Source organism: Onychostoma macrolepis, chromosome 03, assembly GCF_012432095.1.
Source record: "Onychostoma macrolepis isolate SWU-2019 chromosome 03, ASM1243209v1, whole genome shotgun sequence".
Taxonomy (NCBI): Eukaryota; Metazoa; Chordata; class Actinopteri; order Cypriniformes; family Cyprinidae; genus Onychostoma; species Onychostoma macrolepis.
Window position 1 is genome coordinate 43572 of NC_081157.1, and position 25649 is coordinate 69220.

A 25649-nucleotide genomic window follows, 5' to 3' on the forward strand; every position below is an offset into this window, starting at 1 on the left:
TCTTTATGGACTTCTGGAGGCTCTTCAGCAGCGGAGGTAGAGCGGAAACAGTCACATAGGACTCTCCGCTCAGGAAGACAGTGGCTCACTCAAATGTGCTTCCCTCGTGGTGTGACATCCGGATCTGAAAGTGTCGCTGTCACAGGCCACCTCCGTTCAAGCAGTCGGCTGATCATGTGCAAAGTACTGTTCCATCTTACGGACACATGTTGTATTAGTGTATGATCAAGGGTACCCATTTGTTGCTGCTTTGCTTTTAGCTTTGTGGTGGCCAGCTCGCTTTTTTTGAAATGCTCCACCAGGCACCTGCTGATCTGGGGATCCTTTAGAACATGGTTGACAACTAACTGTAATGAATGACCAGCACACCTGAGAGAATTAATGGCATGCTTTTCTCCCAAAATTCGCAGAGCAGCGACAACATTAGCAGCATTATCATGCACAACACCAATTACATTAGTCATGGATATCTCAAACTTCTCAGCTGCTTTTTCCACCCAGGTTGCAATATTTTCAGCAGTATGCCGATCTTCCAGTGGCATAGCGGTCAGATTGTATGAAGTAAGCTCCCAGTCTTCATTAATGAAGTGGCAGGTGACACCTAAGTATGCCTCTGTGGCAATACTTGTCCAAGCATCTGCGGTGAGACTAATTTTTGTTTTGACCTCTTTGAGTGAAGCTTTCGCTCTCTCCTCATATTTCTTCTCCATTAGATCAGTGAAGTGGAAACTGGAAGGAAGTGTGTATCCTGGGTAAAACATGTTGATCATCTCACGAAGGCCTTGACCTTCCACAATAGAAATTGGTCTCAAATCCTTCGCAATCATGTTCAGAATACTATCGGTAAGTGCAGCAGCCATGTGGGGTGTGCAGACGGTGGCATTCTTTTTATGACAGAAATCTTGCTCATGGCTTTGCCTCTTCCTGAAAAATTAAATTAACTCCATGATTAAATCGAATGTATATTTAAACATTACATCTAACAAGGCCTCTGTCTGAAGTTCGTGGTTGATGTTGAAGTTGATGTTCGTGGTCTGGATTTTTGCGATAAATTTTCACTTTGTCTGTGAGCAGCAGCCACCATTATTCTAAATCAGCGTAAAAAATGTGACACATTGACGGGCAACTCGATGATGTCGACGCGTTGCTGCAGCTCTAGTGTCATCCTCTAATAATAATAATAAAATAATTTGTTATATTTATATAGTGCTTTTCTGGGCACTCAAAGCGCTTTACATAGAAGGTGGGGGGAAATCTCCTCAACAACCACCAATGTGCAGCATCAACCTGGATGATGCGACAGCAGCCATATTGCGCCAGAACACCCACCACACACCAGCTTACTGGTGGAGAGGAGACAGAGTGATGAAGCCAATCAGTGTATGGGGATGATTAGGAGGCCATGATGGTCAGAGGTCAATGGGGAAATTTGGCCAGGATGCCGGGGTAACATCCTCTGCATCTCTCTCGTGTGGTGTCCCTCAGGGTTCCATTCTTGGACCTGTTTTATTTTCATTATATCTACTTCCGTTATGGTTCATTTTTAGGAAATACAGCATCTCGTTTCATTGTTATGCAGATGATACATAACTTTATCTCCCTTTGAAATGTAAAGAAGCAAACTCTATAGCACCGTTGTTGGACTGGCTTGAGGAGGTTAGGGCCTGGATGGCTTCAAATATTCTAAAGTTCAATGATGAAAAAACAGAAGTCATAATATTTAGACCTGGCAACGCCCCCTGATTTAGATTCGAGTGTTATAAAATCATATGTAAAGCCAAATGTTAAAAACCTGGGTGTTATAATGGACAGTGATTTTAAATTGGATAAATGAATTCAGTAATTAAATCTAGTTGTTGGTTTTTTTTTTTCAGTTGAGGCAGTTATCCAAAGTCAAGTCTTTTTTGTCTTTTAATGATTTTGATACATGCTTTTATCTCGACCCGTCTTTACTATTGTAATGGCCTGTGTGTAGGTATCAATGAGGCCTCCCTCAGATGTTTACAGATGGTACATGCTGCTGATCATCTGTTAACAGGGATAGCAAGCGCGAACTAATTGCACCCATACTGGCCTCTCTTCATTGGCTTCCTGTTCGTTTTAGAATCGAAGGTTTTAGTTTACAAGTCATTAAATGGACTGGCACCAAGTTAACTTTCTGATTTAATACAGCCACATGATCCATCAAGAGCACTTAGGTCCGCTGACCGTTTACACTTGGTTGTACCTCGAACAAGGCTGAAAAGCAGGGGTGACCGGGCTTTTGCTGTCGCAGCCCCAAAACTTTGGATTAACTTGCCAAAGGCAGTCCCAAACACTTGCTGTTTTTAAATCCAGTCTTAAAACTTATTTTTATACGCTGGCATTTACCTCAGTGTGAGAGCTGTTTTATGTATTTGGTTAATGTTAAAGGCACAATATGTAAGTTTTTTTTTTTAATTAAAATATCCAAAAACTTTCAAATGTATCTAGTATGATAAAACAGCGCTGCTTTACCTCACATAAGCACGACTGGAAGGAGCGGAAGCGGTCGACTGTGGCATAATAAAAGCTCCGCTGCTTTCGAGCCGTGTGTCACGCTCGTTCAGCAGCCTCGTTTCGCTTCGACGGCTTTCAGCCTCACCCTGCTTCATACTACGATGTTCGTTTCTTTTGAATACGTGCCCTCTAGCAGCGAAAATTACATAGTGTGCCTTTAATGTCTGTTATTTTTGTTATGTGTAAGATTGTTTTATTTTGATTATGCTTGTACAGCACTTTGTTAAACAATTGTTGTTTAAAAAAAAGTGCTCTATAAATAAACTTTAATTTGATTTGATGCATTGGCATTGTTGCTGCGACAAGAGTCCGGATGCGGTAGAAGACGGAGGTTCTTGATGAGTTCATTAGAAATGAGCTGGAGGCCTTTGTCTGCTTCTGGAGATCAGAGAGTCCACAGCAAATCGACAAAGTTTCTTGAAAAAACTGCCAGAAAGTTGAACTCAAGAGGAGAGTCTTGAGTCTTCTCGTACAGATACTGCAAAATGAAATTCAAGGACTTTCCAAGCACATTTTGTTGGTTTTCAAGGACTAAAATCAGAGATCTCACTTATCAAACAATATTTTTTATCTTTCAAATTCTAATAAATAAACTAATAAAACAAAATGGTACAAATAAAGTGCAGCACAAGCAAAGCATGCAATGACTGTGGCCACTTTAACATTTAAAAGGATACTATGGCAAAGTTATCGCTTTCCTTATTCAAACTGATTTTACAACCCAAATTCCGGAAATGTTGGGACGTTTTTTATTTTTGAATAAAATGAAAACTAAAATAATTTCAAATCACATGAGCCAATATTTTATTCACAATAGAACATAGATAACATAAATGTTTAAACAGAGAAATTTTTACAAATTTTATCCACTAAATGAGCTCATTTCAAATTTGATGCCTGCTACAGGTCTCAAAAAAGTTGAGATGGGGGCATGTTTACCATGGTGACGCAGTATATTTCACTAGAAATATCTTGCTAAAAATATCATCATAGCACCATCAATGACTGAAGCATCAGATCTGCTCTACAACACTTGATTTGCAATGTAAATGCACAGTGCCTTTATTTTTATTTTAAAAAATATATAAATTCTAGATTAAAGAACGTCATTCAGTTCATCTCCTATATAGCTGGTGTTTTGCTTTTAAAAACACATTAATAATCCTCATATTTTACTTGAACCATGTAAAATCCAATTAATTGTTATAATTGTTCAAGAACAGAAGAGCTCATGTCAACACAAACATGAAATCAGATACTTTAGACAAACTGTAATATTTCATCAATTAAAGACAATTATTCACTTTTATGTAAAATAACGAACTTTTTGCAATTAAATGGTTTTTGTTTGAATGCTGTTGTTCAAAACAGTGTGTGCAAATAGATGAAGAAAACACATTCAGAAAAACACAGAATGAATTTTTCTACCTTAATATGTTCATACAAGTATTCATTTAAAACGTAATTCTAATTCTGAAACTTTTCAGATAACGAGATCAAATTCAGTTCTGTCTGACATTAAAGTTTGTAACACACTGCAAAGTCAAATTTTGATGTGATTTGATCAAACACTGACATAATTCTCAGACTGACATCTTTTTCTAGAAGAAACCGCCGCCAGATGATCGTTTCAGCATGTGCAGCATGCGTTCAGCATTGTGAATGAAGATTAAAGGTCTTCAGACAGAAATCCAGTGGATAAACAAACTCCAGGAAGGGGCTTGTGAGGACGCTTTAATCTGTTCTTCTTCTATTCTGTTCCTCTGATGGCAATGTAAATGCACAGTGCCTTTATTTTTATTTTAAAAATATATAAATTCTAGATTAAAGAACGTCATTCAGTTCATCTCCTATATAGCTGGTGTTTTGCTTTTAAAAACACATTAATAATCCTCATATTTTACTTGAACCATGTAAAATCCAATTAATTGTTATAATTGTTCAAGAACAGAAGAGCTCATGTCAACACAAACATGAAATCAGATACTTTAGACAAACTGTAATATTTCATCAATTAAAGACAATTATTCACTTTTTATGTAAAATAACGAACTTTTTTGCAATTAAATGGTTTTTGTTTGAATGCTGTTGTTCAAAACAGTGTGTGCAAATAGATGAAGAAAACACATTCAGAAAAACACAGAATGAATTTTTCTACCTTAATATGTTCATACAAGTATTCATTTAAAACGTAATTCTAATTCTGAAACTTTTCAGATAACGAGATCAAATTCAGTTCTGTCTGACATTAAAGTTTGTAACACACTGCAAAGTCAAATTTTGATGTGATTTGATCAAACACTGACATAATTCTCAGACTGACATCTTTTTCTAGAAGAAACCGCCGCCAGATGATCGTTTCAGCATGTGCAGCATGCGTTCAGCATTGTGAATGAAGATTAAAGGTCTTCAGACAGAAATCCAGTGGATAAACAAACTCCAGGAAGGGGCTTGTGAGGACGCTTTAATCTGTTCTTCTTCTATTCTGTTCCTCTGATGGCAGTGTAAGTCACTGTATCATTATGATCCTGAAAGAACAACACAGACTCTGTCCATCAGTGTTTGAACTGCAGCGATTATAATTATTAATTATCATTTATCTGAGAGTCAAACTTAATTTCAGCAGCATACAGATGAGAGAAGCTGCTGTGATTTTCTCAGAATAGGAGTGAACAGCAGTCAGTGATGAAGAACACAGGAATGAGCTGCTATTTACTCACATTGAGTGATTTTAGTGGAAGGAGACTTCAGAATAAATCATATCATCTGTCTGCTCCTAAACATCAGTGCAAATGTTTAATACACAAAACAGACATATCTGGCACTATAATATGTACAGTACTACGACAGCTTTCAGTAAATCACGTTATAAAACAGACAGCGAACTGAATGTTGAATGATTAGTCGACTCACAGCAGCAGGAATGGACACGTCGATTGTTTCATACGTCCGTCATCTTCATTCTCATCTTTGACCTTCAGACAACAAAGAGTCAAAACTGCATGAATGACACTTTATTGAGCTGAGAAATCACTGGCATGACTGAACTCACCGCTGTTTCAGCAGTCCCTCTTTTATTATCTGAAAGAAGTGCATCATATGAGTATTAATGATGAAACACACTGAACCTTAACAATGCTAATGGCGTCCAGGTTTCTATGATTCATGCAATCTGAACATGATGTGCTGGTTTGCTAATCATTACAGTGAGATCTGAAATGTGAAAACTCACCAGCTCTTTTTCTGCAGATCAGGCAGAGAACAGCAGCAAGGAAAGCAGCCACAACAGAAGTCACTAAAGAAGAGACAGTCATAGTGAGGGACGGGACGGGCCAATCGATCACTATTATAGTCAAAGTCAAAGCCAAAAGCCATCAAGCAATGTCGACAGATGGGGAATGTGATTTCATATCATTATGCCTTTACCTCTGACTCTCTTTAGCACCCTCTGTCTCTCGAGTGGCTTTTATAAAGTCACAACAAAAACTACAGCCAATAATAAAAGCAAATAAAGAAAACAGTAAGGAGATCGGAGATCGCACAGCTCACACATCCAGGAACAAAGAAACTTGTCAATGCTGCCCCACGACTTTTATTAATAGCATAGTTTAAATACTCGCTACATTATGTTTTCGAGCAACAAGAGGATAAAATCGCTGTTTTTGAAGTAAACTCACTCACACACAGACGTGCATCTCTAATTGGCCATATTTGAGAAAAAAAGTTTAGGGATTTCTAATTATTGGGGACACTATCGTGCAGTCAGTAATGGTTTAACGTTAGCAAACTTTAACAATTTTTTTGCAAACATTTCTTTGAATAACATGACCGTAAATATGAACACACGATAGAATGTAACATAAAACAAATGATTACTTTTCATTAAAATCTTTATTAATGTCAATAATGCTTACATTTACGTGTCTTTTTGTTCGCTCGGGCAGCCATGTTGCCGGTTTATGCTGAGATAATTCTCATACCCCTTCATTTGAAGTGTGGTCCAGAAAAACCAGGGCTATCTGGCCCTACCCCTCCAATGAAAAGAGAATCGAGACACCCCTACCCCTTCACGTGAACGCACGAAATGGAGGAAAGGGAAGGGCTAAGGGGTAGAAACGGGATTGGGCTTTGTGTTGATTGCCACTATTGTTGAGATGATTATTGATGTCTGTGTGTGTCTGAATGATCCAGTAACAAAATGCTTTATGCACAACAAGTTTTTAAAATCCTTCATAATAACACATTGTCACAACACTCCTGGATCTCATGCTGTAGAATCACAGGACTGAAATTAATAACACATCACCCATATAATCAAAGATCAGACACTGGATAAAATGAGTGAATTAGATTATTGTTATACTCCGGACAAAACTTTGGCACATAACTTGCCCCGCACCATTTATCGTACACTCATCATGAAAGGGGCGTCAAATCATGTAGCTTATTGAGGAGTAGCGTGCTGTGACTTTAAGTGATCGGGCGTAAGATGTTCGCTCAACTGGCAAAAAAACCTGAGACTCACACTTATGACTGCACATGCGCATTGGCTGGTCTAGCCTGAAAAATCAGCCTTTTTAACGCTATTTAAGCATAAGGAACAACATCGATGGGGCAGTTCATTTCAGATTTTGCTGCTGATTTGAAATATGTGATTTAATTGTAAGTTCAGCAGGCACTTTTCGCGATTTACTGGAGTAGTTTTATTTTGAGTAAATTTTACTTTACTACATTGCAAAGCATAAGATCGTACTTTTTACTTCACTACATTTCGTAAAACATATCGTTACTTACTCCTTAAAATATATCACATGCTCCAAGACGCAGAAGCAGTGTCTGATTCATGAACAAACTGATTCTTTTCAATGAACCTGTTGAATCGGTTCGCAAATCGCAACTAACGATTCATTCACGAATTGGAAAGATCCGATTGCAGCTGTTCTCGAGTCGACAACTCACTGATTCAAATGATCCATGAACTGAACTCACATCTTGTGAGCGCGCGAGTGATGCTGCGAAAAGTAAGTTACTAATGTCGAATTTTAGGATTAATTATTGTAACTGAAAATCATATTTAGGTCAAAACTGTCAGTTGTTTGTGAACTAAATCTGCTGTAAAGGGTGATCACACATCAACTATGTTTTAGGTCAAAAAACATTAAAATAACACTTTTATTCATAACCACACTGAAAATAAGTCAATATTGTTGGCTGATGCTAGCTGTCTAGCTCACAAGCTTGAGGTAAATTTTATATATAAAGTCATTTATTTTTATTCAAACTAGACTTATGAAGCCCCATTATGAAAATAATTACATTTTCCTTAAAATGTTCTTCCTAACTTCAGGCCTTATTCTCATATTTAACTTTGACGTTCTGCAAAACAACAAGCTTTACAAGACTTTTTTTTTCTTGCTGGTGAAAATGAGTTTCCTCTCAGGTACATCGCAGTGTAAGCTTCACAGTGAACATTACTACATCACTCTCATCAACGATATCAACAACACAAATATATCTTGACTCCATAAAGTGGTTCATTTGGGAAAATCCCAGGTATTTTAAGCAGTAGGATTATAAAAAATATATGCAAATATAAAATTAAGTAGCCTATATAAAATTGCTAAACTTACTTTTTACTTAAGTACATAAAAAAAAAAAAAAATCGAGTACTTTTGTACTTTCACATTTACAGGAGTAATGTTTTATTACACGTATCTGTACTTTTTACTCAAGTACTTGATTTGTGTACTTCATCCACCACTGACTACATGTCAACCATGTTGCTAGCATCGTGCTAACACCATTAGTTAACATGACGGTAACACGACTAGGCTTAGAGTGAGTGCCTAGTGTCGAGTTTCTTCAGAAAATGGACATATGTACTTATTAAAAATTCCATACAATTTTGCCGCCTAGCTCATCCAGCAGCATTGGCTCGAAGGAGAGGTGTACTATGTCTTTAAGCAATCGGGTGATAAGATTAGCATTGGACAGAACTTTGTGACATTTTATCATAGAAACTTGCTACATTTAGAGCATTCTGAATAACGATGCAAAGAAACAATATCTCAGCCCGACAACATCGCACTGATTTAAAGGTTGAGTTTCTTGCAATCACATGCATTCTCCCAGCAATGGCCTAATGCAGAGTTTTGCCACTTTAAGAAACTCTCCCATTTTCTTTAGAAAATGTACATATGTAGTTGTTTATTACTCTTTACGCGTTGAAATTCAAAGCATTATGCTTTAGATCTGAATGTTGTGTGCTTTCATTCTAACATGGGATGCAATGCATATTTATAACCAAAACAAGAAATGATTGTACTGGATTTAATAATAAAAATAAATCTGTACCAGATATCAACACACTGGGTGTCATTTTAATTAGCCAGCCAACAAAGGGAACAAGTCATATTTCATTAACATTTTATTGGACACGTTGTGTTCCAATAACGTTTTATGGCAAAATTCAAATTTTCTGTGTAATTATGGCTTAAAAGAAGCATCATGTACCTGTAATCACTGCTGTCGTTGAATCAGCTTGAGCTGTAAAGGATGAATGTTAGTTCAGATGCATCAAACTGTAGATTATCACAATCATATTTAAACGTTGATCATCAAAATAAATACAAAGGTTTTGGACACAGTTCACTTTTTGGACCGTTAAACTTCACTGGTTTGCAGCAGTGCTTTGACTTTCTCTTCTGTCAGACTGAAAAAGCTTTTGTTCCTCGGTTTGTTCTGCTTCAATGATATTAATAGTTCTTATAGTGTTACTGACATTATGAGGGTCTACAACGGTCTGATGAGATTGTTTCCTCACCTGAACTCTTGACAGTATATGTGACTGAGCTCTGGACTCGATCTCTGTGAGTAACACTGCATCTCCACTCTCTGTTGTGATCTTCATTCAGGAGTGTTGTAGTCAGAGTGATGTTACAGTGATCTGATGCTGATATCTGATATCTGGAGTCTGATATCTTCAGTTTAACACCAGCCTGATTCACCCAGAACAGCTCAATTCCCTCAGAACGACCTGAACCATCACAAGAGACTCCAGCATCTGAATATGAATACAGCTGACAGAAGAGAGTCACAGAGCGGCCTGCACTGATCTCAGTCTGTGAGGATGATGAAGATGAAGAGACTGAAACACAGAATAACACACACATCACACACTCTTCAATCATCATCAGAGTTTAAATGAACAACTTACCCTTTTTAAACTTACCATGAAGAACATGCAGAAACACACAAGCATCAGTTTCTTGTTTATTCACATATTGCCTGCAGATGTAAGATCCATAATCCTCTTCTGTGATGTTGTTGATGTTCAGAGAGCAGTCAGACCCCAGACTCAGTCTCTCATGTCTCTCTGTGTCTTTCTTTATCCCTAAACCAATCAGTTCAACTGTTGCTGAATGACTGAATCTGTTATAGTTCCATGTAGTTGATTTGCAGTCATGAAGAGCATTATTACAGGACAGACGGACATTTTGACCAGAACTGATGAACACATGAGCATCATCCACTTCACTGGAACCTGAAGCACAAGAACATCTGAGTGATCATTATGTTATATATTAATCATCGTCTAGCTTTAGTGCATTCTGGAATAATCCGGTATGAAACAAGAATAAATTGATCATGTTGAAGTGAACTCTTTCTCAGACTAATTAAAATTACATAGTGTGCCTTTAATGTCTGTTATTTTTGTTATGTGTAAGAATGTTTTATTTTGATTATGCTTGTACAGCACTTTGTTAAACAATTGTTGTTTAAAAAAGTGCTCTATAAATAAACTTTAATTTGATTTGATGCATTGGCATTGTTGCTGCGACAAGAGTCCGGATGCGGTAGAAGACGGAGGTTCTTGATGAGTTCATTAGAAATGAGCTGGAGGCCTTTGTCTGCTTCTGGAGATCAGAGAGTCCACAGCAAATCGACAAAGTTTCTTGAAAAAATGCCAGAAAGTTGAACTCAAGAGGAGAGTCTCGAGTCTTCTCGTACAGATACTGCAAAATGAAATTCAAGGACTTTCCAAGCACATTTTGTTGGTTTTCAAGGACTAAAATCAGAGATCTCACTTATCAAACAATATTTTTATCTTTCAAATTCTAATAAATAAACTAATAAAACAAAATGGTACAAATAAAGTGCAGCACAAGCAAAGCATGCAATGACTGTGGCCACTTTAACATTTAAAAGGATACTATGGCAAAGTTATCGCTTTCCTTATTCAAACTGATTTTACAACCCAAATTCGGAAATGTTGGGACGTTTTTATTTTTGAATAAAATGAAAACTAAAATAATTTCAAATCACATGAGCCAATATTTTATTCACAATAGAACATAGATAACAGAAATGTTACACTTTTATCCACTAAATGAGCTCATTTCAAATTTGATGCCTGCTACAGGTCTCAAAAAGTTGAGATGGGGGCATGTTTACCATGGTGACGCAGTATATTTCACTAGAAATATCTTGCTAAAAATATAATCATAGCACCATCAATGACTGAAGCATCAGATCTGCTCTACAACACTTGATTTGCAATGTAAATGCACAGTGCCTTTATTTTTATTTTAAAAATATATAAATTCTAGATTAAAGAACGTCATTCAGTTCATCTCCTATATAGCTGGTGTTTTGCTTTTAAAAACACATTAATAATCCTCATATTTTACTTGAACCATGTAAAATCCAATTAATTGTTATAATTGTTCAAGAACAGAAGAGCTCGTGTCAACACAAACATGAAATCAGATACTTTAGACAAACTGTAATATTTCATCAATTAAAGACAATTATTCACTTTTTATGTAAAATAACGAACTTTTTGCAATTAAATGGTTTTGTTTGAATGCTGTTGTTCAAAACAATGTGTGCAAATAGATGAAGAAAACACATTCAGAAAAACACAGAATGAATTTTTCTACCTTAATATGTTCATACAAGTATTCATTTAAAACGTAATTCTAATTCTGAAACTTTTCAGATAACGAGATCAAATTCAGTTCTGTCTGACATTAAAGTTTGTAACACACTGCAAAGTCAAATTTTGATGTGATTTGATCAAACACTGACATAATTCTCAGACTGACATCTTTTTCTAGAAGAAACCGCCGCCAGATGATCGTTTCAGCATGTGCAGCATGCGTTCAGCATTGTGAATGAAGATTAAAGGTCTTCAGACAGAAATCCAGTGGATAAACAAACTCCAGGAAGGGGCTTGTGAGGACGCTTTAATCTGTTCTTCTTCTATTCTGTTCCTCTGATGGCAGTGTAAGTCACTGTATCATTATGATCCTGAAAGAACAACACAGACTCTGTCCATCAGTGTTTGAACTGCAGCGATTATAATTATTAATTATCATTTATCTGAGAGTCAAACTTAATTTCAGCAGCATACAGATGAGAGAAGCTGCTGTGATTTTCTCAGAATAGGAGTGAACAGCAGTCAGTGATGAAGAACACAGGAATGAGCTGCTATTTACTCACATTGAGTGATTTTAGTGGAAGGAGACTTCAGAATAAATCATATCATCTGTCTGCTCCTAAACATCAGTGCAAATGTTTAATACACAAAACAGACATATCTGGCACTATAATATGTACAGTACTACGACAGCTTTCAGTAAATCACGTTATAAAACAGACAGCGAACTGAATGTTGAATGATTAGTCGACTCACAGCAGCAGGAATGGACACGTCGATTGTTTCATACGTCCCGTCATCTTCATTCTCATCTTTGACCTTCAGACAACAAAGAGTCAAAACTGCATGAATGACACTTTATTGAGCTGAGAAATCACTGGCATGACTGAACTCACCGCTGTTTCAGCAGTCCCTCTTTTATTATCTGAAAGAAGTGCATCATATGAGTATTAATGATGAAACACACTGAACCTTAACAATGCTAATGGCGTCCAGGTTTCTATGATTCATGCAATCTGAACATGATGTGCTGGTTTGCTAATCATTACAGTGAGATCTGAAATGTGAAAACTCACCAGCTCTTTTTCTGCAGATCAGGCAGAGAACAGCAGCAAGGAAAGCAGCCACAACAGAAGTCACTAAAGAAGAGACAGTCATAGTGAGGGACGGGACGGGCCAATCGATCACTATTATAGTCAAAGTCAAAGCCAAAAGCCATCAAGCAATGTCGACAGATGGGGAATGTGATTTCATATCATTATGCCTTTACCTCTGACTCTCTTTAGCACCCTCTGTCTCTCGAGTGGCTTTTATAAAGTCACAACTAAAACTACAGCCAATAATAAAAGCAAATAAAGAAAACAGTAAGGAGATCGGAGATCGCACAGCTCACACATCCAGGAACAAAGAAACTTGTCAATGCTGCCCCACGACTTTTATTAATAGCATAGTTTAAATACTGCTACATTATGTTTTCCAGCAACAAGAGGATAAAATCGCTGTTTTTGAAGTAAACTCACTCACACACAGACGTGCATCTCTAATTGGCCATATTTGAGAAAAAAAGTTTAGGGATTTCTAATTATTGGGGACACTATCGTGCAGTCAGTAATGGTTTAACGTTAGCAAACTTTAACAATTTTTTTGCAAACATTTCTTTGAATAACATGACCGTAAATATGAACACACGATAGAATGTAACATAAAACAAATGATTACTTTTCATTAAAATCTTTATTAATGTCAATAATGCTTACATTTACGTGTCTTTTTGTTCGCTCGGGCAGCCATGTTGCCGGTTTATGCTGAGATAATTCTCATACCCCTTCATTTGAAGTGTGGTCCAGAAAAACCAGGGCTATCTGGCCCTACCCCTCCAATGAAAAGAGAATCGAGACACCCCTACCCCTTCACGTGAACGCACGAAATGGAGGGGAAAGGGGAAGGGCTAAGGGGTAGAAACGGGATTGGGCTTTGTGTTGATAGACATCAATAATCATCTCAACAATAGTGGCAGTGTGTGTCTGAATGATCCAGTAACAAAATGCTTTATGCACAACAAGTTTTTAAAATCCTTCATAATAACACATTGTCACAACACTCCTGGATCTCATGCTGTAGAATCACAGGACTGAAATTAATAACACATCACCCATATAATCAAAGATCAGACACTGGATAAAATGAGTGAATTAGATTATTGTTATACTCCGGACAAAACTTTGGCACATAACTTGCCCGCACCATTTATCGTACACTCATCATGAAAGGCGTCAAATCATGTAGCTTATTGAGGAGTAGCGTGCTGTGACTTTAAGTGATCGGGCGTAAGATGTTCGCTCAACTGGCAAAAAAACCTGAGACTCACACTTATGACTGCACATGCGCATTGGCTGGTCTAGCCTGAAAAATCAGCCTTTTTAACGCTATTTAAGCATAAGGAACAACATCGATGGGGCAGTTCATTTCAGATTTTGCTGCTGATTTGAAATATGTGATTTAATTGTAAGTTCAGCAGGCACTTTTCGCGATTTACTGGAGTAGTTTTATTTTGAGTAAATTTTACTTTACTACATTGCAAAGCATAAGATCGTACTTTTTACTTCACTACATTTCGTAAAACATATCGTTACTTACTCCTTAAAATATATCACATGCTCCAAGACGCAGAAGCAGTGTCTGATTCATGAACAAACTGATTCTTTTCAATGAACCTGTTGAATCGGTTCGCAAATCGCAACAAACGATTCATTCACGAATTGGAAAGATCCGATTGCAGCTGTTCTCGAGTCGACAACTCACTGATTCAAATGATCCATGAACTGAACTCACATCTTGTGAGCGCAGTGATGCTGCGAAAAGTAAGTTACTAATGTCGAATTTTAGGATTAATTATTGTAACTGAAAATCATATTTAGGTCAAAACTGTCAGTTGTTTGTGAACTAAATCTGCTGTAAAGGGTGATCACACATCAACTATGTTTTAGGTCAAAAAACATTAAAATAACACTTTTATTCATAACCACACTGAAAATAAGTCAATATTGTTGGCTGATGCTAGCTGTCTAGCTCACAAGCTTGAGGTAAATTTTATATATAAAGTCATTTATTTTTATTCAAACTAGACTTATGAAGCCCCATTATGAAAATAATTACATTTTCCTTAAAATGTTCTTCCTAACTTCAGGCCTTATTCTCATATTTAACTTTGACATTCTGCAAAACAACAAGCTTTACAAGACTTTTTTTTTCTTGCTGGTGAAAATGAGTTTCCTCTCAGGTACATCGCAGTGTAAGCTTCACAGTGAACATTACTACATCACTCTCATCAACGATATCAACAACACAAATATATCTTGACTCCATAAAGTGGTTCATTTGGGAAAATCCCAGGTATTTTAAGCAGTAGGATTATAAAAATATATGCAAATATAAAATTAAGTAGCCTATATAAAATTGCTAAACTTACTTTTTACTTAAGTACATAAAAAAAAAAAAAAATCGAGTACTTTTGTACTTTCACATTTACAGGAGTAATGTTTTATTACACGTATCTGTACTTTTTACTCAAGTACTTGATTTGTGTACTTCATCCACCACTGACTACATGTCAACCATGTTGCTAGCATCGTGCTAACACCATTAGTTAACATGACGGTAACACGACTAGGCTTAGAGTGAGTGCCTAGTGTCGAGTTTCTTCAGAAAATGGACATATGTACTTATTAAAAATTCCATACAATTTTGCCGCCTAGCTCATCCAGCAGCATTGGCTCGAAGGAGAGGTGTACTATGTCTTTAAGCAATCGGGTGATAAGATTAGCATTGGACAGAACTTTGTGACATTTTATCATAGAAACTTGCTACATTTAGAGCATTCTGAATAACGATGCAAAGAAACAATATCTCAGCCCGACAACATCGCACTGATTTAAAGGTTGAGTTTCTTGCAATCACATGCATTCTCCCAGCAATGGCCTAATGCAGAGTTTTGCCACTTTAAGAAACTCTCCCATTTTCTTTAGAAAATGTACATATGTAGTTGTTTATTACTCTTTACGCGTTGAAATTCAAAGCATTATGCTTTAGATCTGAATGTTGTGTGCTTTCATTCTAACATGGGATGCAATGCATATTTATAACCAAAACAAGAAATGATTGTACTGGATTTAATAATAAAAATAAATCTGTACCAGATATCAACACACTGGGTGTCATTTTAATTAGCCAGCCAACAAAGGGAACAAGTCATATTTCATTAACATTTTATTGGACACGTTGTGTTCCAATAACGTTTTTTTTTTTATGGCAAAATTCAAATTTTCTGTGTAATTATGGCTTAAAAGAAGCATCATGTACCTGTAATCACTGCTGTCGTTGAATCAGCTTGAGCTGTAAAGGATGAATGTTAGTTCAGATGCATCAAACTGTAGATTATCACAATCATATTTAAACGTTGATCATCAAAATAAATACAAAGGTTTTGGACACAGTTCACTTTTTGGACCGTTAAACTTCACTGGTTTGCAGCAGTGCTTTGACTTTCTCTTCTGTCAGACTGAAAAAAGCTTTTGTTCCTCGGTTTGTTCTGCTTCAATGATATTAATAGTTCTTATAGTGTTACTGACATTATGAGGGTCTACAACGGTCTGATGAGATTGTTTCCTCACCTGAACTCTTGACAGTATATGTGACTGAGCTCTGGACTCGATCTCTGTGAGTAACATTGCATCTCCACTCTCTGTTGTGATCTTCATTCAGGAGTGTTGTAGTCAGAGTGATGTTACAGCGATCTGATGCTGATATCTGATATCTGGAGTCTGATATCTTCAGTTTAACACCAGCCTGATTCACCCAGAACAGCTCAATTCCCTCAGAACGACCTGAACCATCACAAAAGACTCCAGCATATGAATACAGCTGACAGAAGAGAGTCACAGAGCGGCCTGCACTGATCTCAGTCTGTGAGGATGATGAAGATGAAGAGACTGAAACACAGAATAACACACACATCACACACTCTTCAATCATCATCAGAGTTTAAATGAACAACTTGACCACGTTCATAAACTTACCATGAAGAACATGCAGAAACACACGAGCATCAGTTCCTTGTTGTTGTTTATTCACATATTGTCTGCAGGTGTAAAGTCCATAATCTTCTTCTGTGATGTTGTTGATGTTCAGAGAGCAGTCAGACCCCAGACTCAGTCTCTCATGTCTCTCTGTGTCTTTCTTTATCCCTAAACCAATCAGTTCAACTGTTGCTGAATGACTGAATCTGTTATAGATCCATGTAGTTGATTTGCAGTCAGGAAGAGCATTATTACAGGACAGACGGACATTTTGACCAGAACTGATGAACACATGAGTCTCATCCACTTCACTGGAACCTGAAGCACAAGAACATCTGAGTGATCATTATGTTATATATTAATCATCGTCTAGCTTTAGTGCATTCTGGAATAATCCGGTATGAAACAAGAATAAATTGATCATGTTGAAGTGAACTCTTTCTCAGACTAATTAAAATTACATAGTGTGCCTTTAATGTCTGTTATTTTTGTTATGTGTAAGATTGTTTTATTTTGATTATGCTTGTACAGCACTTTGTTAAACAATTGTTGTTTAAAAAAAAGTGCTCTATAAATAAACTTTAATTTGATTTGATGCATTGGCATTGTTGCTGCGACAAGAGTCCGGATGCGGTAGAAGACGGAGGTTCTTGATGAGTTCATTAGAAATGAGCTGGAGGCCTTTGTCTGCTTCTGGAGATCAGAGAGTCCACAGCAAATCGACAAAGTTTCTTGAAAAAAATGCCAGAAAGTTGAACTCAAGAGGAGAGTCTTGAGTCTTCTCGTACAGATACTGCAAAATGAAATTCAAGGACTTTCCAAGCACATTTTGTTGGTTTTCAAGGACTAAAATCAGAGATCTCACTTATCAAACAATATTTTTTATCTTTCAAATTCTAATAAATAAACTAATAAAACAAAATGGTACAAATAAAGTGCAGCACAAGCAAAGCATGCAATGACTGTGGCCACTTTAACATTTAAAAGGATACTATGGCAAAGTTATCGCTTTCCTTATTCAAACTGATTTTACAACCCAAATTCGAAATGTTGGGACGTTTTTATTTTTGAATAAAATGAAAACTAAAATAATTTCAAATCACATGAGCCAATATTTTATTCACAATAGAACATAGATAACATAAATGTTTAAACAGAGAAATTTTTACAAATTTTATCCACTAAATGAGCTCATTTCAAATTTGATGCCTGCTACAGGTCTCAAAAAAGTTGAGACGGGGGCATGTTTACCATGGTGACGCAGTATATTTCACTAGAAATATCTTGCTAAAAATATCATCATAGCACCATCAATGACTGAAGCATCAGATCTGCTCTACAATACTTGATTTGCAATGTAAATGCACAGTGCCTTTATTTTTATTTTAAAAAATATATAAATTCTAGATTAAAGAACGTCATTCAGTTCATCTCCTATATAGCTGGTGTTTTGCTTTTAAAAATACATTAATAATCCTCATATTTTACTTGAACCATGTAAAATCCAATTAATTGTTATAATTGTTCAAGAACAGAAGAGCTCATGTCAACACAAACATGAAATCAGATACTTTAGACAAACTGTAATATTTCATCAATTAAAGACAATTATTCACTTTTTATGTAAAATAACGAACTTTTTGCAATTAAATGGTTTTGTTTGAATGCTGTTGTTCAAAACAGTGTGTGCAAATAGATGAAGAAAACACATTCAGAAAAACACAGAATGAATTTTTCTACCTTAATATGTTCATACAAGTATTCATTTAAAACGTAATTCTAATTCTGAAACTTTTCAGATAACGAGATCAAATTCAGTTCTGTCTGACATTAAAGTTTGTAACACACTGCAAAGTCAAATTTTGATGTGATTTGATCAAACACTGACATAATTCTCAGACTGACATCTTTTTCTAGAAGAAACCGCCGCCAGATGATCGTTTCAGCATGTGCAGCATGCGTTCAGCATTGTGAATGAAGATTAAAGGTCTTCAGACAGAAATCCAGTGGATAAACAAACTCCAGGAAGGGGCTTGTGAGGACGCTTTAATCTGTTCTTCTTCTATTCTGTTCCTCTGATGGCAGTGTAAGTCACTGTATCATTATGATCCTGAAAGAACAACACAGACTCTGTCCATCAGTGTTTGAACTGCAGCGATTATAATTATTAATTATCATTTATCTGAGAGTCAAACTTAATTTCAGCAGCATACAGATGAGAGAAGCTGCTGTGATTTTCTCAGAATAGGAGTGAACAGCAGTCAGTGATGAAGAACACAGGAATGAGCTGCTATTTACTCACATTGAGTGATTTTAGTGGAAGGAGACTTCAGAATAAATCATATCATCTGTCTGCTCCTAAACATCAGTGCAAATGTTTAATACACAAAACAGACATATCTGGCACTATAATATGTACAGTACTACGACAGCTTTCAGTAAATCACGTTATAAAACAGACAGCGAACTGAATGTTGAATGATTAGTCGACTCACAGCAGCAGGAATGGACACGTCGATTGTTTCATACGTCCCGTCATCTTCATTCTCATCTTTGACCTTCAGACAACAAAGAGTCAAAACTGCATGAATGACACTTTATTGAGCTGAGAAATCACTGGCATGACTGAACTCACCGCTGTTTCAGCAGTCCCTCTTTTATTATCTGAAAGAAGTGCATCATATGAGTATTAATGATGAAACACACTGAACCTTAACAATGCTAATGGCGTCCAGGTTTCTATGATTCATGCAATCTGAACATGATGTGCTGGTTTGCTAATCATTACAGTGAGATCTGAAATGTGAAAACTCACCAGCTCTTTTCTGCAGATCAGGCAGAGAACAGCAGCAAGGAAAGCAGCCACAACAGAAGTCACTAAAGAAGAGACAGTCATAGTGAGGGACGGACGGGCCAATCGATCACTATTATAGTCAAAGTCAAAGCCAAAAGCCATCAAGCAATGTCGACAGATGGGGAATGTGATTTCATATCATTATGCCTTTACCTCTGACTCTCTTTAGCACCCTCTGTCTCTCGAGTGGCTTTTATAAAGTCACAACAAAACTACAGCCAATAATAAAAGCAAATAAAGAAAACAGTAAGGAGATCGGAGATCGCACAGCTCACACATCCAGGAACAAAGAAACTTGTCAATGCTGCCCCACGACTTTTATTAATAGCATAGTTTAAATACTCGCTACATTATGTTTTCCAGCAACAAGAGGATAAAATCGCTGTTTTTGAAGTAAACTCACTCACACACAGACGTGCATCTCTAATTGGCCATATTTGAGAAAAAAGTTTAGGGATTTCTAATTATTGGGGACACTATCGTGCAGTCAGTAATGGTTTAACGTTAGCAAACTTTAACAATTTTTTGCAAACATTTCTTTGAATAACATGACCGTAAATATGAACACACGATAGAATGTAACATAAAACAAATGATTACTTTTCATTAAAATCTTTATTAATGTCAATAATGCTTACATTTACGTGTCTTTTTGTTCGCTCGGGCAGCCATGTTGCCGGTTTATGCTGAGATAATTCTCATACCCCTTCATTTGAAGTGTGGTCCAGAAAACCAGGGCTATCTGGCCCTACCTCCAATGAAAAGAGAATCGAGACACCCCTACCCCTTCACGTGAACGCACGAAATGGAGGGAAAGGGGAAGGGCTAAGGGTAGAAACGGATTGGGCTTTGTGTTGATTGCCACTATTGTTGATAGACATCAATAATCATCTCAACAATAGTGGCAGTGTGTGTCTGAATGATCCAGTAACAAAATGCTTTATGCACAACAAGTTTTAAAATCCTTCATAATAACACATTGTCACAACACTCCTGGATCTCATGCTGTAGAATCACAGGACTGAAATTAATAACACATCACCCATATAATCAAAGATCAGACACTGGATAAAATGAGTGAATTAGATTATTGTTATACTCCGGACAAAACTTTGGCACATAACTTGCCCCGCACCATTTATCGTACACTCATCATGAAAGGGGCGTCAAATCATGTAGCTTATTGAGGAGTAGCGTGCTGTGACTTTAAGTGATCGGGCGTAAGATGTTCGCTCAACTGGCAAAAACCTGAGACTCACACTTATGACTGCACATGCGCATTGGCTGGTCTAGCCTGAAAAATCAGCCTTTTTAACGCTATTTAAGCATAAGGAACAACATCGATGGGGCAGTTCATTTCAGATTTTGCTGCTGATTTGAAATATGTGATTTAATTGTAAGTTCAGCAGGCACTTTTCGCGATTTACTGGAGTAGTTTTATTTTGAGTAAATTTTACTTTACTACATTGCAAAGCATAAGATCGTACTTTTTACTTCACTACATTTCGTAAAACATATCGTTACTTACTCCTTAAAATATATCACATGCTCCAAGACGCAGAAGCAGTGTCTGATTCATGAACAAACTGATTCTTTTCAATGAACCTGTTGAATCGGTTCGCAAATCGCAACAAACGATTCATTCACGAATTGGAAAGATCCGATTGCAGCTGTTCTCGAGTCGACAACTCACTGATTCAAATGATCCATGAACTGAACTCACATCTTGTGAGCGCGCGAGTGATGCTGCGAAAAGTAAGTTACTAATGTCGAATTTTAGGATTAATTATTGTAACTGAAAATCATATTTAGGTCAAAACTGTCAGTTGTTTGTGAACTAAATCTGCTGTAAAGGGTGATCACACATCAACTATGTTTTAGGTCAAAAACATTAAAATAACACTTTTATTCATAACCACACTGAAAATAAGTCAATATTGTTGGCTGATGCTAGCTGTCTAGCTCACAAGCTTGAGGTAAATTTTATATATAAAGTCATTTATTTTTATTCAAACTAGACTTATGAAGCCCCATTATGAAAATAATTACATTTTCCTTAAAATGTTCTTCCTAACTTCAGGCCTTATTCTCATATTTAACTTTGACGTTCTGCAAAACAACAAGCTTTACAAGACTTTTTTTCTTGCTGGTGAAAATGAGTTTCCTCTCAGGTACATCGCAGTGTAAGCTTCACAGTGAACATTACTACATCACTCTCATCAACGATATCAACAACACAAATATATCTTGACTCCATAAAGTGGTTCATTTGGGAAAATCCCAGGTATTTTAAGCAGTAGGATTATATAAAAAAATATATGCAAATATAAAATTAAGTAGCCTATATAAAATTGCTAAACTTACTTTTTACTTAAGTACATTAAAAAAAAAAAAAATCGAGTACTTTTGTACTTTCACATTTACAGGAGTAATGTTTTATTACACGTATCTGTACTTTTTACTCAAGTACTTGATTTGTGTACTTCATCCACCACTGACTACATGTCAACCATGTTGCTAGCATCGTGCTAACACCATTAGTTAACATGACGGTAACACGACTAGGCTTAGAGTGAGTGCCTAGTGTCGAGTTTCTTCAGAAAATGGACATATGTACTTATTAAAAATTCCATACGAATTTTGCCGCCTAGCTCATCCAGCAGCATTGGCTCGAAGGAGAGGTGTACTATGTCTTTAAGCAATCGGGTGATAAGATTAGCATTGGACAGAACTTTGTGACATTTTATCATAGAAACTTGCTACATTTAGAGCATTCTGAATAACGATGCAAAGAAACAATATCTCAGCCCGACAACATCGCACTGATTTAAAGGTTGAGTTTCTTGCAATCACATGCATTCTCCCAGCAATGGCCTAATGCAGAGTTTTGCCACTTTAAGAAACTCTCCCATTTTCTTTAGAAAATGTACATATGTAGTTGTTTATTACTCTTACGCGTTGAAATTCAAAGCATTATGCTTTAGATCTGAATGTTGTGTGCTTTCATTCTAACATGGGATGCAATGCATATTTATAACCAAAACAAGAAATGATTGTACTGGATTTAATAATAAAAATAAATCTGTACCAGATATCAACACACTGGGTGTCATTTTAATTAGCCAGCCAACAAAGGGAACAAGTCATATTTCATTAACATTTTATTGGACACGTTGTGTTCCAATAACGTTTTTTTTTTTTTATGGCAAAATTCAAATTTTCTGTGTAATTATGGCTTAAAAGAAGCATCATGTACCTGTAATCACTGCTGTCGTTGAATCAGCTTGAGCTGTAAAGGATGAATGTTAGTTCAGATGCATCAAACTGTAGATTATCACAATCATATTTAAACGTTGATCATCAAAATAAATACAAAGGTTTTGGACACAGTTCACTTTTTGGACCGTTAAACTTCACTGGTTTGCAGCAGTGCTTTGACTTTCTCTTCTGTCAGACTGAAAAAAGCTTTTGTTCCTCGGTTTGTTCTGCTTCAATGATATTAATAGTTCTTATAGTGTTACTGACATTATGAGGGTCTACAACGGTCTGATGAGATTGTTTCCTCACCTGAACTCTTGACAGTATATGTGACTGAGCTCTGGACTCGATCTCTGTGAGTAACACTGCATCTCCACTCTCTGTTGTGATCTTCATTCAGGAGTGTTGTAGTCAGAGTGATGTTACAGTGATCTGATGCTGATATCTGATATCTGGAGTCTGATATCTTCAGTTTAACACCAGCCTGATTCACCCAGAACAGCTCAATTCCCTCAGAACGACCTGAACCATCACAAAGACTCCAGCATATGAATACAGCTGACAGAAGAGAGTCACAGAGCGGCCTGCACTGATCTCAGTCTGTGAGGATGATGAAGATGAAGAGACTGAAACACAAAATAACACACACATCACACACTCTTCAATCATCATCAGAGTTTAAATGAACAACTTGACCACGTTCATAAACTTACCATGAAGAACATGCAGAAACACACGAGCATCAGTTCCTTGTTGTTGTTTATTCACATATTGTCTGCAGGTGTAAGATCCATAATCCTCTTCTGTGATGTTGTTGATGTTCAGAGAGCAGTCAGACCCCAGACTCAGTCTCTCATGTCTCTCTGTGTCTTTCTTTATCCCTAAACCAATCAGTTCAACTGTTGCTGAATGACTGAATCTGTTATAGATCCATGTAGTTGATTTGCAGTCAGGAAGAGCATTATTACAGGACAGACGGACATTTTGACCAGAACTGATGAACACATGAGCATCATCCACTTCACTGGAACCTGAAGCACAAGAACATCTGAGTGATCATTATGTTATATATTAATCATCGTCTAGCTTTAGTGCATTCTGGAATAATCCGGTATGAAACAAGAATAAATTGATCATGTTGAAGTGAACTCTTTCTCAGACTAATTAAAATTACATAGTGTGCCTTTAATGTCTGTTATTTTTGTTATGTGTAAGAATGTTTTATTTTGATTATGCTTGTACAGCACTTTGTTAAACAATTGTTGTTTAAAAAAAAGTGCTCTATAAATAAACTTTAATTTGATTTGATGCATTGGCATTGTTGCTGCGACAAGAGTCCGGATGCGGTAGAAGACGGAGGTTCTTGATGAGTTCATTAGAAATGAGCTGGAGGCCTTTGTCTGCTTCTGGAGATCAGAGAGTCCACAGCAAATCGACAAAGTTTCTTGAAAAAAATGCCAGAAAGTTAAACTCAAGAGGAGAGTCTCGAGTCTTCTCGTACAGATACTGCAAAATGAAATTCAAGGACTTTCCAAGCACATTTTGTTGGTTTTCAAGGACTAAAATCAGAGATCTCACTTATCAAACAATATTTTTTATCTTTCAAATTCTAATAAATAAACTAATAAAACAAAATGGTACAAATAAAGTGCAGCACAAGCAAAGCATGCAATGACTGTGGCCACTTTAACATTTAAAAGGATACTATGGCAAAGTTATCGCTTTCCTTATTCAAACTGATTTTACAACCCAAATTCCGGAAATGTTGGGACGTTTTTTATTTTTGAATAAAATGAAAACTAAAATAATTTCAAATCACATGAGCCAATATTTTATTCACAATAGAACATAGATAACAGAAATGTTACACTTTTATCCACTAAATGAGCTCATTTCAAATTTGATGCCTGCTACAGGTCTCAAAAAAGTTGAGATGGGGGCATGTTTACCATGGTGACGCAGTATATTTCACTAGAAATATCTTGCTAAAAATATAATCATAGCACCATCAATGACTGAAGCATCAGATCTGCTCTACAACACTTGATTTGCAATGTAAATGCACAGTGCCTTTATTTTTATTTTAAAAAATATATAAATTCTAGATTAAAGAACGTCATTCAGTTCATCTCCTATATAGCTGGTGTTTTGCTTTTAAAAACACATTAATAATCCTCATATTTTACTTGAACCATGTAAAATCCAATTAATTGTTATAATTGTTCAAGAACAGAAGAGCTCGTGTCAACACAAACATGAAATCAGATACTTTAGACAAACTGTAATATTTCATCAATTAAAGACAATTATTCACTTTTTATGTAAAATAACGAACTTTTTTGCAATTAAATGGTTTTTGTTTGAATGCTGTTGTTCAAAACAATGTGTGCAAATAGATGAAGAAAACACATTCAGAAAAACACAGAATGAATTTTTCTACCTTAATATGTTTTTAAAATCCTTCATAATAACACATTGTCACAACACTCCTGGATCTCATGCTGTAGAATCACAGGACTGAAATTAATAACACATCACCCATATAATCAAAGATCAGACACTGGATAAAATGAGTGAATTAGATTATTGTTATACTCCGGACAAAACTTTGGCACATAACTTGCCCCGCACCATTTATCGTACACTCATCATGAAAGGGGCGTCAAATCATGTAGCTTATTGAGGAGTAGCGTGCTGTCCCAGCTAACAGGGAACGTTCCCAGAACATTCACTAACGTTCTTTAAAAGTTGTGTTAATGTTAGTACAAAACGTTATTAAAATAATGTTTTTGGAACGTTCTTATAACGTTGTTAACGTTCTTGTAACGTTGATAGAAAACGTTCTTGGAACGTCTTTAGGACGTCATTTGTACTTGATGAACGTTCTTGTAACGTTGATAGAAAACGTTCTTAGAACAACGTTCTTGGAACGTCTTTAGGATGTGATTTGTACTTGATGAATGTTCTTATGACGCTGATAGAA

The 25649-nt window shown here is 36.4% G+C and overlaps 1 protein-coding gene, 1 long non-coding RNA gene and 2 pseudogenes across 2 annotated transcripts; all 4 read right to left on the reverse strand.

Moving 5' to 3' along the window:
• Positions 1-4631: 4631 nt before the first annotated feature.
• LOC131536918 (uncharacterized) lies at positions 4632-10588 on the reverse strand (annotated as a pseudogene).
• An 848-nt stretch (positions 10589-11436) lies between these two features.
• On the reverse strand, positions 11437-17382 carry LOC131536919 (uncharacterized). The gene is made up of 8 exons (XM_058770114.1): positions 17370-17382; positions 16555-16872; positions 16126-16467; positions 15839-15865; positions 12556-12618; positions 12376-12404; positions 12236-12298; positions 11437-11850 (listed from the first exon to the last, which is right to left on the reverse strand). The coding sequence occupies exons 1-8, from the start codon at positions 17380-17382 to the stop codon at positions 11803-11805; spliced, it is 903 nt and encodes a 300-aa protein (XP_058626097.1). The 3' UTR covers positions 11437-11802.
• Positions 17383-18229: 847 nt separating this feature from the next.
• On the reverse strand, positions 18230-19219 carry LOC131537066 (uncharacterized). Its single transcript, XR_009270161.1, has 4 exons — positions 19190-19219; positions 19050-19112; positions 18857-18912; positions 18230-18664 (listed from the first exon to the last, which is right to left on the reverse strand). It is a non-coding gene; the product is annotated as an uncharacterized LOC131537066 (long non-coding RNA).
• An 81-nt stretch (positions 19220-19300) lies between these two features.
• On the reverse strand, positions 19301-25300 carry LOC131536922 (uncharacterized; annotated as a pseudogene).
• Positions 25301-25649: the final 349 nt, after the last annotated feature.

Coding starts and splice junctions, on each gene's coding strand:
- LOC131536919 (XM_058770114.1), bottom strand. Junction 16,468..16,554: donor GTTTCTGCATGTTCTTCATG/GTAAGTTTATGA, acceptor TCTGTGTTTCAG/TCTCTTCATCTTCATCATCC. Junction 12,619..15,838: donor AACGACAGCAGTGATTACAG/GTACATGATGCT, acceptor TCTCTTCTTTAG/TGACTTCTGTTGTGGCTGCT.